This window comes from Stegodyphus dumicola, chromosome 9, assembly GCF_044657685.1.
Source record: "Stegodyphus dumicola isolate Sdum_Otavi_A_Nest chromosome 9, ASM4465768v1".
Taxonomy (NCBI): domain Eukaryota; kingdom Metazoa; phylum Arthropoda; class Arachnida; order Araneae; family Eresidae; genus Stegodyphus; species Stegodyphus dumicola.
This window is the reverse complement of record NC_140776.1, coordinates 108,991,862-109,005,977: the sequence shown is the minus strand read 5'-3', so window position 1 is coordinate 109,005,977 and position 14,116 is coordinate 108,991,862. Positions and strand designations below refer to the sequence as shown.

The following is a 14,116-nucleotide window of genomic DNA, read 5'->3' as shown; positions in this document are numbered from 1 at the left end:
GATGTATAGGCTGTGCTTGAGCTGTTTATCTGAGTATTTCACTCTTATTGTACTCGCTGTCACTTAACGCACATTTAAGAACACAAATTTTCCTTCCTGCGAGTATAACTAACATCTATAACAATACACTAGATACGATGGCACGGCGAGAAATTTACGCGTTCCTAAAACAAACTCCCCAAAACTTATTGCTCTTCTTAAAGGGAAAGATTTCCGCATGTGAGTGAAGGTACTTTACTTAACCGTCTCATGTTCTCATGAGTTCGTACTTCTAGAGCAATACAGTATTGCAAAGTCTGCTTATTGTTAAACTAAAACGTTAGGAATTCTAAATTTTTTTTCCTTTAAACTGTGGCTCAGTTTTATAAAAAGAAATACCGGAGCTCATCTTATTTAGGGCTCCTTTGCGCTCCGACTAGAATTGTAATTTATCATAAAAATTGAGAAGTGCCGGATATCTGGGCTCCGGTGCAATTTAAGCACTGGGATTAGAGCCATCTCAAAGTCTATTAGTTCTGTGCAAGTAAGTGATCAAAAAACGCTTTCAATTTCCAACTTATTTGAATGGCTAATGACCCAGCAGTAAATTTAATTTATACCCAATTGAGAGACCAATTTCAACTTAAATAACTGGCTTGCAAAAATGAATTGAGACAGTAAAAGCTTGCATGGATTTGTGAAACTATCACCGTTTTTATCAATTGCACTAAACATGCGATAGCCGTCTTCGTCAAGAGAACCTTCATAAAGTACCCAAGGGACAGAATAGTATTTAAAGCAAAAGGAAGTAAAACCCTAAACTACCTTTTCATACAGCCAGTTACCTGGCGTTTGAAGCCAAGGCGAACTACCACTGGTTAATTATCTGACCCATTTAACTAGGTGGGCACTCAGTTTCGGCGGTTAGTTACCATTAAGCTTATTTATACTCGCTAAGAAAAATGTATTTTTAGAACAGTTTATAAATTTACTTACTTCATGAAGAAAGCCGCAGTGGCAATGTTTATCTGGAATTCAAAATCGCTTGCGGAAGAACCTCTACAAAAGAAAACAGGTCATTAATAGTGTTGCATGCGTACGTGTTCTTAATAGACTAAAAGCACACTGAGCCAGTGGCAGCTTGATAAAATTTTAGCACAAGAAACGCTTCACAGTTCTGGAAACTGCCACAAAAAATGTCGTACAGCTTTTCACACTATCACAGTACAGTCGGTAGTTACACTTCAAGTTATAAGCAACGTTAAACACAAAGCAATGCAGAGATTATCCAAAGAGCTATGCTCTTTCGGAGGTCTCAATACTGTGAACTGAAAACCGAGCTCTGATAATGTCTCCGGTCTTGTATAATTTTCCCCCAGCTGAAGAAAGGTCTCTAGTACTTCTCTAAATTATTGAAAGGCATACGAATGCTGGATACTGTTACAGCTACATATGAAATCTATTACAGCTAAACAGTACTTATTACGGTGATGGAGGGACTGGACCAAAATTTAGTCAAATGGTCGCCAAGTTTGGAGACTAAAATTCTACAAAACCGTCACCAACTTAACAAGGTAACCCTTTATTCAAGTTACTTTTCCGGCAAAGCATCATCTCTCGATTTTCATATTACATTGTGCTAAAAATTACAATTGATAACAATATGGATGCTCAGTTTTAATTTCAGGATTCTTGTGAAGCATTCAGAAATGGGCAAATTAGTAAGTTCAAGAGAGCGAACTGTTCAATGTAAATTATTAGATAACGTGGAATGCCATGAGATTTGCCTAATTATATATTAATTTAAAATATAATCACACATAGTTAATGCTGTTTGTAGCTTAAGCAGGAACTCTATGGTAAACTGAAAAGATTTGTTACGAATTTTATATACAGGAGACACTGCTTAATGTAATTATGTTGGTGCAGGGGTATTTTGAAAACATTAAGAAAAATTACCCTTCAAAATAGCAATGACATTCAATTTACTATTAATATAACTTGTCCGAAAATAGAAACATTATCTCCTAAAACTTAGGCGAGTTCATAAAGTTCCTTGTTAATGTAAAGGTATGAAACAACTTCACATAGGCAACGGAGAGAAAAGGTATTTAATCTATAAAAACAACCCAGTCTCTGCATATTAGCCAAAATAAAGGCATTTTTTCGGAAACCAATGTAATAAATCAAGTCTTACTTAATGGGGACAAAGATCCTTAAACTTAAATTTTAAGGTACAGTAGACTTGATACAGTAGCCAGTTTTAAATGATAGGTAGTTTCAACGCTTTTAATTTAGAAAATCCAGACGTTCATTTATGAACTGTTCATAACATTTCTAGAATACTATTAATGCTCGGAGGACTTTCATCACTGTAAGAGAATCTGCCAATGTAAAATTGGTGTAAAAAATAAATAACTTGGCGTAGATGACTTCGGAGATTTGTTTTCAATGGTGGGGAATTCTACGGAAATGTTTTTGCTCCTAAACAGGTGCAGCATCTGATCTCTCAAAATCGATAATAGTATTAAAAATCCAAATCAAACTAAAGTCTGCTTAGTCTATATTTTAGGGTGCCCCTTGAATTATCACTAAGTTGTTTCATTTATGGTAACCTGAGTAGTTGAATGCTATGGAAACCATTATGACGCGATTGATTGCGGTGAATTTGAGCGATGGGAAAATATTTGTAAGGGCTTATTTCTCTGTCGGATGTCAGTTAGGAAGTACCTTGCTTATTTTGTGCTGTACACCGTAAAATGGCCATATGTGATGAGATTAAACTGAAGTCTCTGTACGATTTGGAAGAAAGGGTAAAAACTGTTGTAAATTAATTTGAGAATAAATAAAATGTTTTCTAACTCACTTCTGGCAACCCTAAAAATGCCAAGACACGGGCGTCAAACACGTCAACTATGTTAATCACGTGATATTAATATATCCCATCCTCTTCTTTAGTTCTTATTAAGCTTCTGTATGTACTTGTATTAACATCGATGTATCTATCGCTTATATTAGTTTAGTTGAAGTAGAATAAATGTTATTAGTGTTTAAATCTGCATCGTATTATTTATGGATAAATCCATCATATCATCAACAATAGTTTCGGAGACTCAACTGCTGCTACTGAGTGCACAAAAGGTAAGCTGATTTTGCCATCTTTATTCTTCATTGATTATTGAGACTGATATCGTTGTAAATCCTAAAAATAAACTTTAAATTGTGCATATAAACTTTCTGAAACTGTTAAGTAAGAATTAATAATGGCACAGGATAGTCTTAAAGATTGTATGCAAATAACTAAACTGAATTCCGAAAATTACGCTAATTGGAAATTCAAGATTCAGATGCTTTTAATGCGTGATTCTTTATTCTCCTCCACCATCTAAACCTGATGAATTTTTAAAGAGGGATAAACAAGCACGAGCTATAATAGATCTATGCATTAATGACTCAGATTATTCATGTTAGAGATGAAACGACTACCGCCGTACATGGCAGAAATTAAAGTCAGTTCATGAGCGCTCAAATTTGAGTAGCAAACTACATCTTCTGAGAAAATTATATTCAATAAAAATGGCAGAACATGGTGATATGATCGAACACATCACTCATTTGATTTACTTAGTCGAAAGACTGAAAGCTATCGGTGAGAACATTCCCGGTCAACATGTACCCGCACTTTTGTTAGTTTCAATTCCCGAATCGTACAATAATCTTATAAGCGCCATTGAAGCTAGAGAAGAAATTCTTATAACTACAGATCTTGTAAAAACGAAACTCACTGATGAGTACAACAGAAGATTAGAACAACAAGCAGATAGAAGTTCGAATTCTTCAACCGCGTTTAAATCTGCAATAAATGCAAGAAATTATGATAACAAAAGAAATTTTGAACTTTTTCGTAAACGCAGTGGTCATACTCGTAAGTGTTGTTATAAATTGAAAAACAAAAATAACATTTCTTGTCCTGACAACTCAAAATCCGAAAATCGCGTGACCAAACATGTCGGAAAACCGAATCGGCATTGTATGAGCGCAGACACTTCCGTTAAAGAAAGCTGTAAACCAGGTGTCAATAGTCGTCTGTCAAAAACACTATGAAAAGGGTTTAATAATTACTCCACGATATTGCTCAGAACAAAATATAGATTTTTTACGATTCCGGTACGAGCAGTCATCTAATAGTAGATAAGTTTGTTTACAGAACTGATATATGAGGATACTCAAGCAAAAATCATTTTAGCGGATGAAAAAAATTTTATATTCGCAGGGCAGATGATTTGTTGACTTTGATTTACAATTACAGAAAATTCGGTTGACTGATGTTTATTACGTTCCTGATTTGAAGAGCAACTTAATTTCTGTTAAGCAAATTGCTAGTAAGGGATATTCCGTTATTTTTGAAAAAGAAAAGTGTTACTTAAAGAAGGATAGCCAAATAATGATGCGCGCGTGTTCTGATAATAGTTTATATAAAATTGTTTTAATAAAAATTCAGAAAGCGCCAATTTTGCAGTTGAATGTAAAAATAAAAGCTGTATACAAATATGGCATTCTAGGTTAGGTCATCGAAGTTATGATGCAATCAGACAATTAGTAAGAGAAAATCTTGCAGAAGAAATAAGGTTACATAATTGCAGTCATAATGAAAGCTGTTCAGAATGCATAAAGAATAAAATGTAGCAAAGTCCTTATCCGAAAGCTGCTAGCGTTCGAACAAGAAAACCACTAGAACTTATACATAGTGACATTTGCTGGCCTATGCCTACTCGAAGTATTGGTGGAAAACTATTTCGTAACCTTTATTGATGACTTTACTAGATACACTCATCTATTTACTCGCGAAAAAGAACGAAGTTCTTAATCAAATGACTTTGTTGGTATAACAAGAAATAAATTTGGAATAACGATACAGACTCTTCGAACCGATAACGGTGGTGACTATACCAGCAAGGAAATGGAGGAATTTCTATCAGATAACGGCATCAAGTATCAACTAACTGTTCTCTTTTCGCCTCCTCAGAACGGTGTGAGCGAAAGAAAAAAACGGAAGTCTTGCTGAGATGACCAGGTGCCTGCTGTCCCAAAGCCTATTTTCAGACAAATTCTGGGGTGAAGCTGTCAACACAGCAAATTACATCCAGAATAGCCTTCCAAACAGAGCTAGTGATAAGACTCCCTACGAATTATGGAGCGGAAATAAACCTACACTGGTGTGTAAAAATTAAGGACGAAGCCGAAAAATTAGCATATCAGCTGAACGAAGAGGCAGAGCGGACAGAAAGACCAATCAGGAGATTAAGTAAGGTGATGTACGGTAGCACATGCGCAGATATGCAGGTAGACGTAATGGGGGAGTGTCTGAGTAGTATAAAGCATGTTGTGGGTGTAAGATCAGTATTTCTGGCAAAGAGATTGCACGCCGTATAGCAGTTAAAATCACACCGAGTTGCTGCCTCAGCGAGAAATGGCGAGTAATCAATCTGTTAGACGACATCTGGATGCTTTTACCCGAGGTCGAATCATTGGGAAGTTGGAAGAAGGCCGCAGTGTGACAAGTGTGGCTGCAGAGTTCGGAATTGATCACAGCATCGTTTCACGACTTGAGACAATTTCAGACTACAGGAACCATGGAGGTAGGAAGTACCTTTCCTACCTCCATGGATGGAGTCGCCCTAAACAGGTTTCTCCCGTGGCGATCCCTACGTGGTGACCAAAACATTGGGTCATTTACCATTGAGTTCTATGGGATTTGACGCGTTCGGATGTAAATGTTTTGTAATTACGTCGTAAATATACATATAAATGTATATTTTCTTTTTCTACAACACTTCAGAGTTTTAAGTATGTGAAAACAACATATTTTTATATTTTTAAACAACATTTCATTCTGAAGGGAATTAAATGCTATACTTTTCACAGGACAGTTTTCTCAGAATGGTTTAATTTGAATGAAATATTTTCACAAGTTTTCGTTAATTACATTAGAAAAAAAAAATTAAGGTAATTCGATTTTATTCGGTTAAGGTACAAAAATTAAGATCGAAGTTTATTGTATTATTAATATTAAAATTATGCATTATTTCTTTTCTATTTATAGAGCTTCTTTCTAAAATACTTTCTTAAATATGACATGATTTTTTGGCTTCTGAAGCCTCTTTTAAATCGAAAAATGCAAGTCAATTTATAATTAATGCTCTATTCGGTTCATTTTAAATTAGAGAATTATTAGGAATTAGCGAAATACTTTAAATAAGTATTTCGCTAATTCCTAATTAAATAGGTATTAAATAGTACTTGACTTTCTCTGAACATTTCTGAAAGGGAATAAAATAAGTTTTTTTATAAGTATTATATAAAACTAGTAACTGAGTTATTATAAAACGTAAGGGGAATAATTCTTTTAATTATACTTATCAGATTTTTTTTCAACAATACATATTCCAAAACTCTTTATTACGTTCTTAAGTACGCATCTCATAGCATTTGCTTTACAATACCTTTTATCAGATTGCTTTCCAATGCGAACAATTCTTGCTTAAATAGTTTTATAACGTATTTGTCAACAGGATTTCAATTTATGTTTACAATTGAATATTAAGGTTATTATATATTTAGATAACATTTATAATCATAAATTAGATACATTTAATAATTAGATTTCTTCACAGTACTTTCACAGTTGTTTATAAGTGAATAAATTCTTCATTTCAAATGCATTTATAAATTAATGAATATTTAAGTATTTTGTCAAAGGCAGATACATGCTTTTTGCAAGCACATGCATAAATACCCATACATATTTCCTATTTATCATTTCCGGCATGTGCAAATCTCATTTCTGTGCATTCACTATATTTTTCGTGTAAAGTAATTTACACTAATTTAGCATACACCCGAAAGTTTTACATAAAAAATATATATGAATATAATTTGAATGAAAATTATAAGTATTATTTTTAATACCCACTCAAAGGTCAGTTTTTCTTCAAAATTCTTCCACGATGGCATCTCTCTCTTTAGGCAGATAGCCCTTGCATGCGTTACTCTATTTAATCTGACCTATGTGCCTAATTACAAATATTTTAACATACATAATTTTATATTTATAAAACGTGTAAGCCCAAAGTGATTATTTTTCAGATATATAAAATTAAAACGATGGGTTTAAAATGAGCAGCAGTAAAGCCTCTCCTCTAAAAAATTTTAAAAGGTGCATGTTACAATATATGGATGTGAAAAAATTTGTTTTATTTAAAACATTCTGACATTTGGAAAATAAAAGTGGCAAATACTCTATCAAGGGTATCGAAAGACATATACAATTTTAAATATACCGTAAGGTATTTTTCATTCTTTAAGCATAACATTTTTCTTAAAATCTATATTTTTGTAGTGCAACAGCTTATGATTTTATAAAACAAATTCATAATTCAAATCGCTGTTGTTAGTTATCGAAAAATAACTAAGATGTGATTTTTGCGTAAATGTCACTAAACTATACAAATTGCTATTATCCATCACACTATGAATGTTTCATGCGAAAGTGTCCCTTTTTCGATTTCTATGGAACTGTCGTGTGTCGAAATACTATCAGAATCTTGTCAAGCGAGCTTCTGAATGTAAACAAAGAACACCCCCTCTGGTGACCCAAGCTTCAAAGCAGTGCTTCGCTTTCAGCCCGGGTTGGCCCCTCCTCCCTTTCCTACCTCCACGACAGGAACAGCTATCCGGGGGTTTAGTAGTGGTCGTCCACGAGGAACCACACCCGCAGATGACCGGTATATTGCCTTACAGGCCAGAAGAAACAGGCGGCAGACAGCGGGAGAAATCGCTACACACACGACACAGGCGACTGGACGACCGATATCGCACTTTACCGTGGCCAGAAGACTGCACGGTGGTGGTCTGTTTGCACGACGCCTGTGCGGTGTGTACCTCTAACGGCTGCCCATCGGAAAAGGCGTTCTCTGTGGTGCCGGGAACACCGGAATTGGAGAGACAATGAATGGGGACGAATACTCTTTACAGATGAGAGCAGATTCAGTCTGAGTAGCGATTCTCATCGCATACTCTTCTGGAGAGAGCGGGGAAGCCGCAATCATCCCTCGAACATCATTGAAAGAGATAGGTATGGAGGTGGCGGTGTTCTCGTTTTGGGAGGCATCATGCTTGGTAGTCGTACAGACCTTCACATCTTCGACGCAAGTTCAGTCAACGGGACCCGTTATTGTAACGAGATTCTTCTTCCATATGTGCGTCTTTTTAGAGGCGCTATGGATCCGCAGTTCCTTTTCATGGACGACAATGCACCATGTCATCGCACAGTAGCTGCCGAACAGCTCTTAGACAGTGAGGATATTGAACGTATGGATTGGTCGGCACGATCTCCGGATCTCAATCCCATCGAGCATGTATGGGAGTTTCTAGGCAGACGCTTGGCAGCTTGTACCTTACCACCAGTAACGATTCCGGAGCTTCGATTGGAGCTGCAAGACGAATGGGCAGCAATGCCTCAACAACTCATTGACACCCTCATTCCCAGCATGGACAGACGCTGTGAAACCTGCCTAGCAGTCAGGGGAGATCATATCCCCTATTAAAGACCGAATGTTTCTTGCTGGACACCCATCACAGGGATGTTTCGGCCTTCAGTCGCATTGCGTTCCATGCTACTTTTTCAATAAAGCTTCTTTTTATCCCTCTGATTTCTCTTTTAGCTAGTGTTGCTTACATTACTCATGTCCTTACGTGTTGGGGATCTTACGGTATTAAATGTGTTGATTTCGAAAGCTTTTGTACAAAGTTATATTGAAAAATCCGTCTCGTCCTTAATTTTTGCACACCAGTGTAATTTAGCTCACATGAAACAATTTGATTGCACAGCCTATGCATATAAACATAAGGAAAACCGTAAAAAATTAGACCAGAAAGCGATTAAAGGAATTTCTGTCGGTTACGATCAACGATCAAAGGGGTACAGAATCTACACAGGTGAAAACCGTATAATTACCAGTAGAAGCGTAAAATTTGTCAAAGAATTATCAGCGAATGAAAATATTGAAATTTCTCTTCATCCAAAGGTTGAAGATGTTGAAAATGACTAAGAAACTGAAGAAAAACCTAAAATTGTATCCAAAGAAAAGCCAAGACGATCGGAAAAGAAAACCAAGGGAATACCACCAGAACGTCTAGGATTTCTAACAAACACAATCAAAACCATACCTGAGAATTTTGAAGATATAGATAAATTGAATTCTAAAGAAAAGAAAAAATGGTTACTCGCAGTTGACGAAGAAATCAATTCCTTATCCCGAAATAAAACTTGGGAACTGGTTGAGCTTCCTGTAGGAAAGAAACCCATTGGCTGTCGATGGATTTTCAATCTGAAAGAAAACGAAGATGGAAAAATGATTCGTTACAAGGCGCGACTAGTTGCTAAAGGTTATAGTCAAAAATTTGGAACTGATTACAATCATACCTTTGCACCAGTAGTTCGACGTACAACTATCAGAACTTTTCTAGCTATCGCAGCATATGGTAAAATGCATGTGAGGCATGTAGACGTTACTACAGCATTTCTGCACAAAAATTTAGAAGAAATAAACATGGAACAGCCAGAAGGCACTGTTCAACCCTGACAAGAAGAGAAGGTTTGTAAACAAAAAAAGCTATTTATGGATTAAAGCAAGCTGCTAGAGCATGGAATAAAATAGTTGAAGTATTAAAGAATAGTAACGTTTTGCAAAGTACGGCAGACCCACGCTTATTTCTAAAGAAAGATGGAAATGACACGATAATGATTATTGTCCATGTTGATGATATCCTTATAGCATGCAAAAGCGAAGAAAAAAATCAAAAGGCTAACCAAATCTCTCAATGAATTCTTCGAAGCAACAGATTTAGGAGAAATCAGAAACTACTTAGGAATCAACATCAAAAGAGATTAAAACAAGTTCCTATTGAGTCAAAAATCAAAAATAGAAAAGCTGAAGATATTTTGTCCAGATATCCACAAACCATCTTACACACCAATGGATACTTATCCAAAGGAAGAGGACATCTCTCCACCAGTGGACAATATACCAAGTACAGGCAAGTCATTGGAGCCTTATTATACATAGCCACTGTAACCAGAACAGACGTGACTCTTGCAGTGAATCTATTAAGCAGGAAAAATGGATTGGATTATTGTAATTTGGCACAAAACCTGTCAAGGTTATCTGCGCCAGACAAATGGTAACAATGCAATTAGTCATTTGTAAAAACTTCCAGCTTAGGTAAGAGACAGATTACAGTCTATGATAAGAGCTCATATCTTTAAAAAAAAACAGGTTAAAATCTATTATAAAAGCCAATATCTTTTAAAAACAGAAACAAATTACGATGATGTGCTTTTCCAATTAAATTTTTTAAGTCTAGTTCTGAACTATTAAAATGTTTTTGGCGAAAATAATTAAAACTGGCATTCCACCAATATATGATGAACTGTCAGATCTGCGTTGCAGTTTGGGCAGCTGGGATTCTCTTCTCCCTTCAGAAGATACTCATGGGTCAGGCGACAATGGCCAATTCTCAGTTGAGTCAAGAGGACATCTTCCTTTCTATTAACCATACATGGCCAGTATCCAATGGTGGGTTTTACATTTCTCAGCTTGTTACATACTCTGTCATCCCATTGCTTCTGCCATTTGCTGAGGATTTTGCTTTTGACAAACCCTTTGATGTCTGCTAGTGGAATCTGAAGATTGTACATTGTGGTTGCAGTTTTAGCTGCAATATCTGCCAATTCATTCCCCTTAATGGCAACGTGTCCAGGGATCCACGAATATAGAATCTGGTATCCCCGAATTTTTAAAGAATGATTCAACTTTAGGATTCTGATTGCAACTGGATGAGTACATTGAGCGTGATTTTTCAATGACATTAAGGCACTCATGGAATCTGTAGATAATAAATTTTGTGTACTTTTGTTTTGAAAGGTAAGTCAAAGCCAGATGGATTGCAGTAAGCTCAGAGGTAAGCACAGAGCAAACTGCATGTAATCGAACCCCTACTATTGTTTTTTCTGTGACAAAAGCAGCGCCAACATGATCCTGGGATTTTGATCCGTCTGTATATAGAGGGATATATTTCCTATATTTGTTTCTATGTTGAAAAAAATCTGCTTGTAGATGATTTCATTAGTTTGTGATTTATTCCAGTGTCGAAAAGTATCCAGAGAATGGATTCTCCTATCCTCCCAGGGAGGAATTCCAAAAAAATCCTCCATCTGTATATCTGTATTAGATAAATTATACTCCTCCACCAGAGCACTCATCCGCAAGCCGAAAGATGGGACACATGATGGTCGTGCCTGATATAAACGGGAGTATTGGTCATTAAGCAATATTGACCGTGTAGAATTTTCGGTTTGTGATAAGACTAAAATAATGCTTAAGACAAAGATTTTCACGTCTTAACCGCAGGGAGGTCTCGTTACTTTCCACATATAAGCTTTCCACTGAAGAAGTTCTAAAGGCACTAGTGCATATCCGAAGTGCATGGTGATGTATCGGATCAAGTTTGGCTAATACTGAAGGCCTTGCCGACCCATAAATGATTGATCCATAATCTAATTTCGAACGAATGAGAGCTCTCTATATAAGAAGCATTGAGCTTCGATCAGCACCCCAAGAAGTATTTGACAGTACTTTCAGAATATTCATAGTTTTTAAACATTTCTTTTTTAGATATGTAATATGGGGGAGGAACGTAAGCTTATGGTCAAATATCATTCCTAGGAATTTTATTTCCTTTTCTACAGGAATCAGCACATCTTGCAGATAAAGTTCGGGGTCAGGGTGAAGAATTTTCTTTCGACAGAAATGTACACACACAGTCTTTTGAGTAGAGAATCTAAACCCATTTTCCTGTGACCATTTAACAATTCTATTAAGAGATGTCTGCAATTTACATTCGATGTCTTTCAGGTCTTCTCCCTGGCAACTGACTTGCAGGTCATCGACATAGAGCATACCCTGGACTGCTAGAGGCAGTTGTTTTAAAACAGAATTAATTTTTATACTAAATAATGTAACACTTAATACACTTCCTTGCGGAACGCCCTCTTCTTGATGGAACATGTCAGAAAGTGTATCGCCTATCTTCACATGAAACTTCCGATCCTGTAGGAAATGTTTGATGAATATCGGCATGTTTCCTCGTAAACCATTGTTATATAGGTCACGAAGGATACCGTATCTCCAGGTGGTATCATAGGCTTTCTCTATATCAAAGAAAATGGAAACAATGATTTCTTCTAACGAACGCTCTACGGATACCTGTTTCTAAGAGTCGGCTTTGTCCAACAAAAAGCGTGGTGTTCTAGGTATAAACACACTCCCATTTCCTGTAATGCTTATGATAATAGGAAAATGATCGCTATTATATAGATAATTCTCGACATTAAAAAACAAAAAGGCAAAAGCTGTGGAGAAACAATAGCAAGGTCAATGGAATGGAAGGTCCTTGTTGGCTGATGAAAATAAGTGCTTTCTGTGTTGTTAAGGATACAGAGACAGTGGTCGTGGAGTAGCTGTTGAATTTGCTTTTCTCGTGGGTTGGTGTCTTTACTACCCCACAAGGTATTGTGTCCATTGAAATCACCGACTAGAATAAACGGAGCTGGTAATTGGGCAATTAGATCTTCTAAATCTCTTAAATTAATGTTCTCATTAGGCGGGATGTAAATACTGCAGACAGTAGTCAGTGTTCGAATGCTCAACTGTACTGCAACTGCTTGGAGAGGAGTATCCAAAGGGAGAGCACTCGAAGGGCAATTAATTGAGGTGAGTAGACAGAACCACCACTTGCGCGTTCACTGAATGTCTTATCCTTTCTTGTCATCGAGTACCTACGTAGCTTTGCAAAATTACCAGGTTTGAGGAATGTCTCTTGTATTGCTATACAAATAGGTCGATATTTATTAATAAGTTGCTTAATGCCATCAATACCCTGATAAAAGCCCCGGCAGTTCCATGAAATGAGAGTAGCCATTAGGAATATTTATTGCTTCGATGCTGTTTCTTTGTTTTGTGAGGTAGAACATTTTTCGAGAGATCTCCGCCTCCATCTGTTTCCATCTCAGATTCGATAAAGTCTGAAAAGGTCCCTTTAATAAAGCTTCGGCTTGAGCTTCTCTTTTCTGAGCTTTTGATTTTCTTTTTTGAACTCTGTTTCTTGTGTTTTTATTTCTTGACTTTCTATTGTCTGTTTGGGAGGAGGTAGAAGAAAGACTTTCTTTGTCATTTGTTTTTGGTTCAGGTATCTTCTTCTGTGTGCTATGCGATGTTTGTGTACTTATTGACCGATATGATTTAGTGGCTTGTGCATAGGAGACATTTGCTTTTGACTGACCCGTGCTAAAAAGTTTCTTAGCTTCAGGATGGGAGATTTTTCTTGTAGTCTTAATATGCTGTATTTCTTTCTCTTCTTTCCACTTAGGGCAGTTTCGTGAGTATGCTGGATGATTGCCATGACAGTTTGCACATTTTGGATCAGCTACACAATCCTGACTTTCGTGACCTTCTGCAGAACAGCGAGCACATGCCAGGTTTCCCCGGCATGCGGCCTTCGCATGGCCAAACCGTTAACACTTGAAGCAGCGCAGTGGGTTCGGCACGTAAGGTCTGATGGGGCAATTTAGGTAACCTGCCTTAATGGCTTTCGGTAGCTCTGGAGAGGAGAAAGACAGAATAAGATGTTTTGTGTTGACGAGTTGCCCGTCTCTACGGACTTTTATTCAGCGGACGCCACATACATTTTGCTCGGCGAGTTCTTTTGAAAGTTCATCCTCAGAGACTGATATCAAGTCTATTTCCGAAATGACACCTCTTGACGTGTTCAAAGACTTATGTGGGGATACAGTAATAGAATGTTCCCCCCTTTTGGTCATTTTTTGGAGAGAGGAAGATTGTGCATCAGATGTAGTCTCGATGAGCAGAGATCCTGAACGGAGCTTTTTTATGTGTTTTGGCTCGCCTACTGAGGCCGCAATATGCTTATGGATGAAGAATGGTGATAGATTTTCTAGCTCACCAGTGATAACTAAGAACTTTGGATATTTGTTTGTGCTAATTAAGGTCGAAGTACA

The 14,116-nt window shown here is 36.8% G+C and overlaps 1 protein-coding gene across 3 annotated transcripts in view; it reads right to left on the bottom strand.

Annotated features, from left to right (window-relative positions):
- LOC118202564 (phosphatidylinositol-3,5-bisphosphate 3-phosphatase MTMR14-like) overlaps positions 1-14,116 on the bottom strand; it is a 57,920-nt gene that overhangs the window by 29,783 nt on the left and 14,021 nt on the right. For all 3 annotated transcript variants that reach the window (XM_035374731.2, XM_035374732.2, XM_035374733.2), the window contains one exon: positions 976-1,038. In XM_035374731.2, coding sequence (XP_035230622.1) covers positions 976-1,038 — 63 coding nt within the window. The remainder of the gene's footprint in view (positions 1-975; positions 1,039-14,116) is intronic.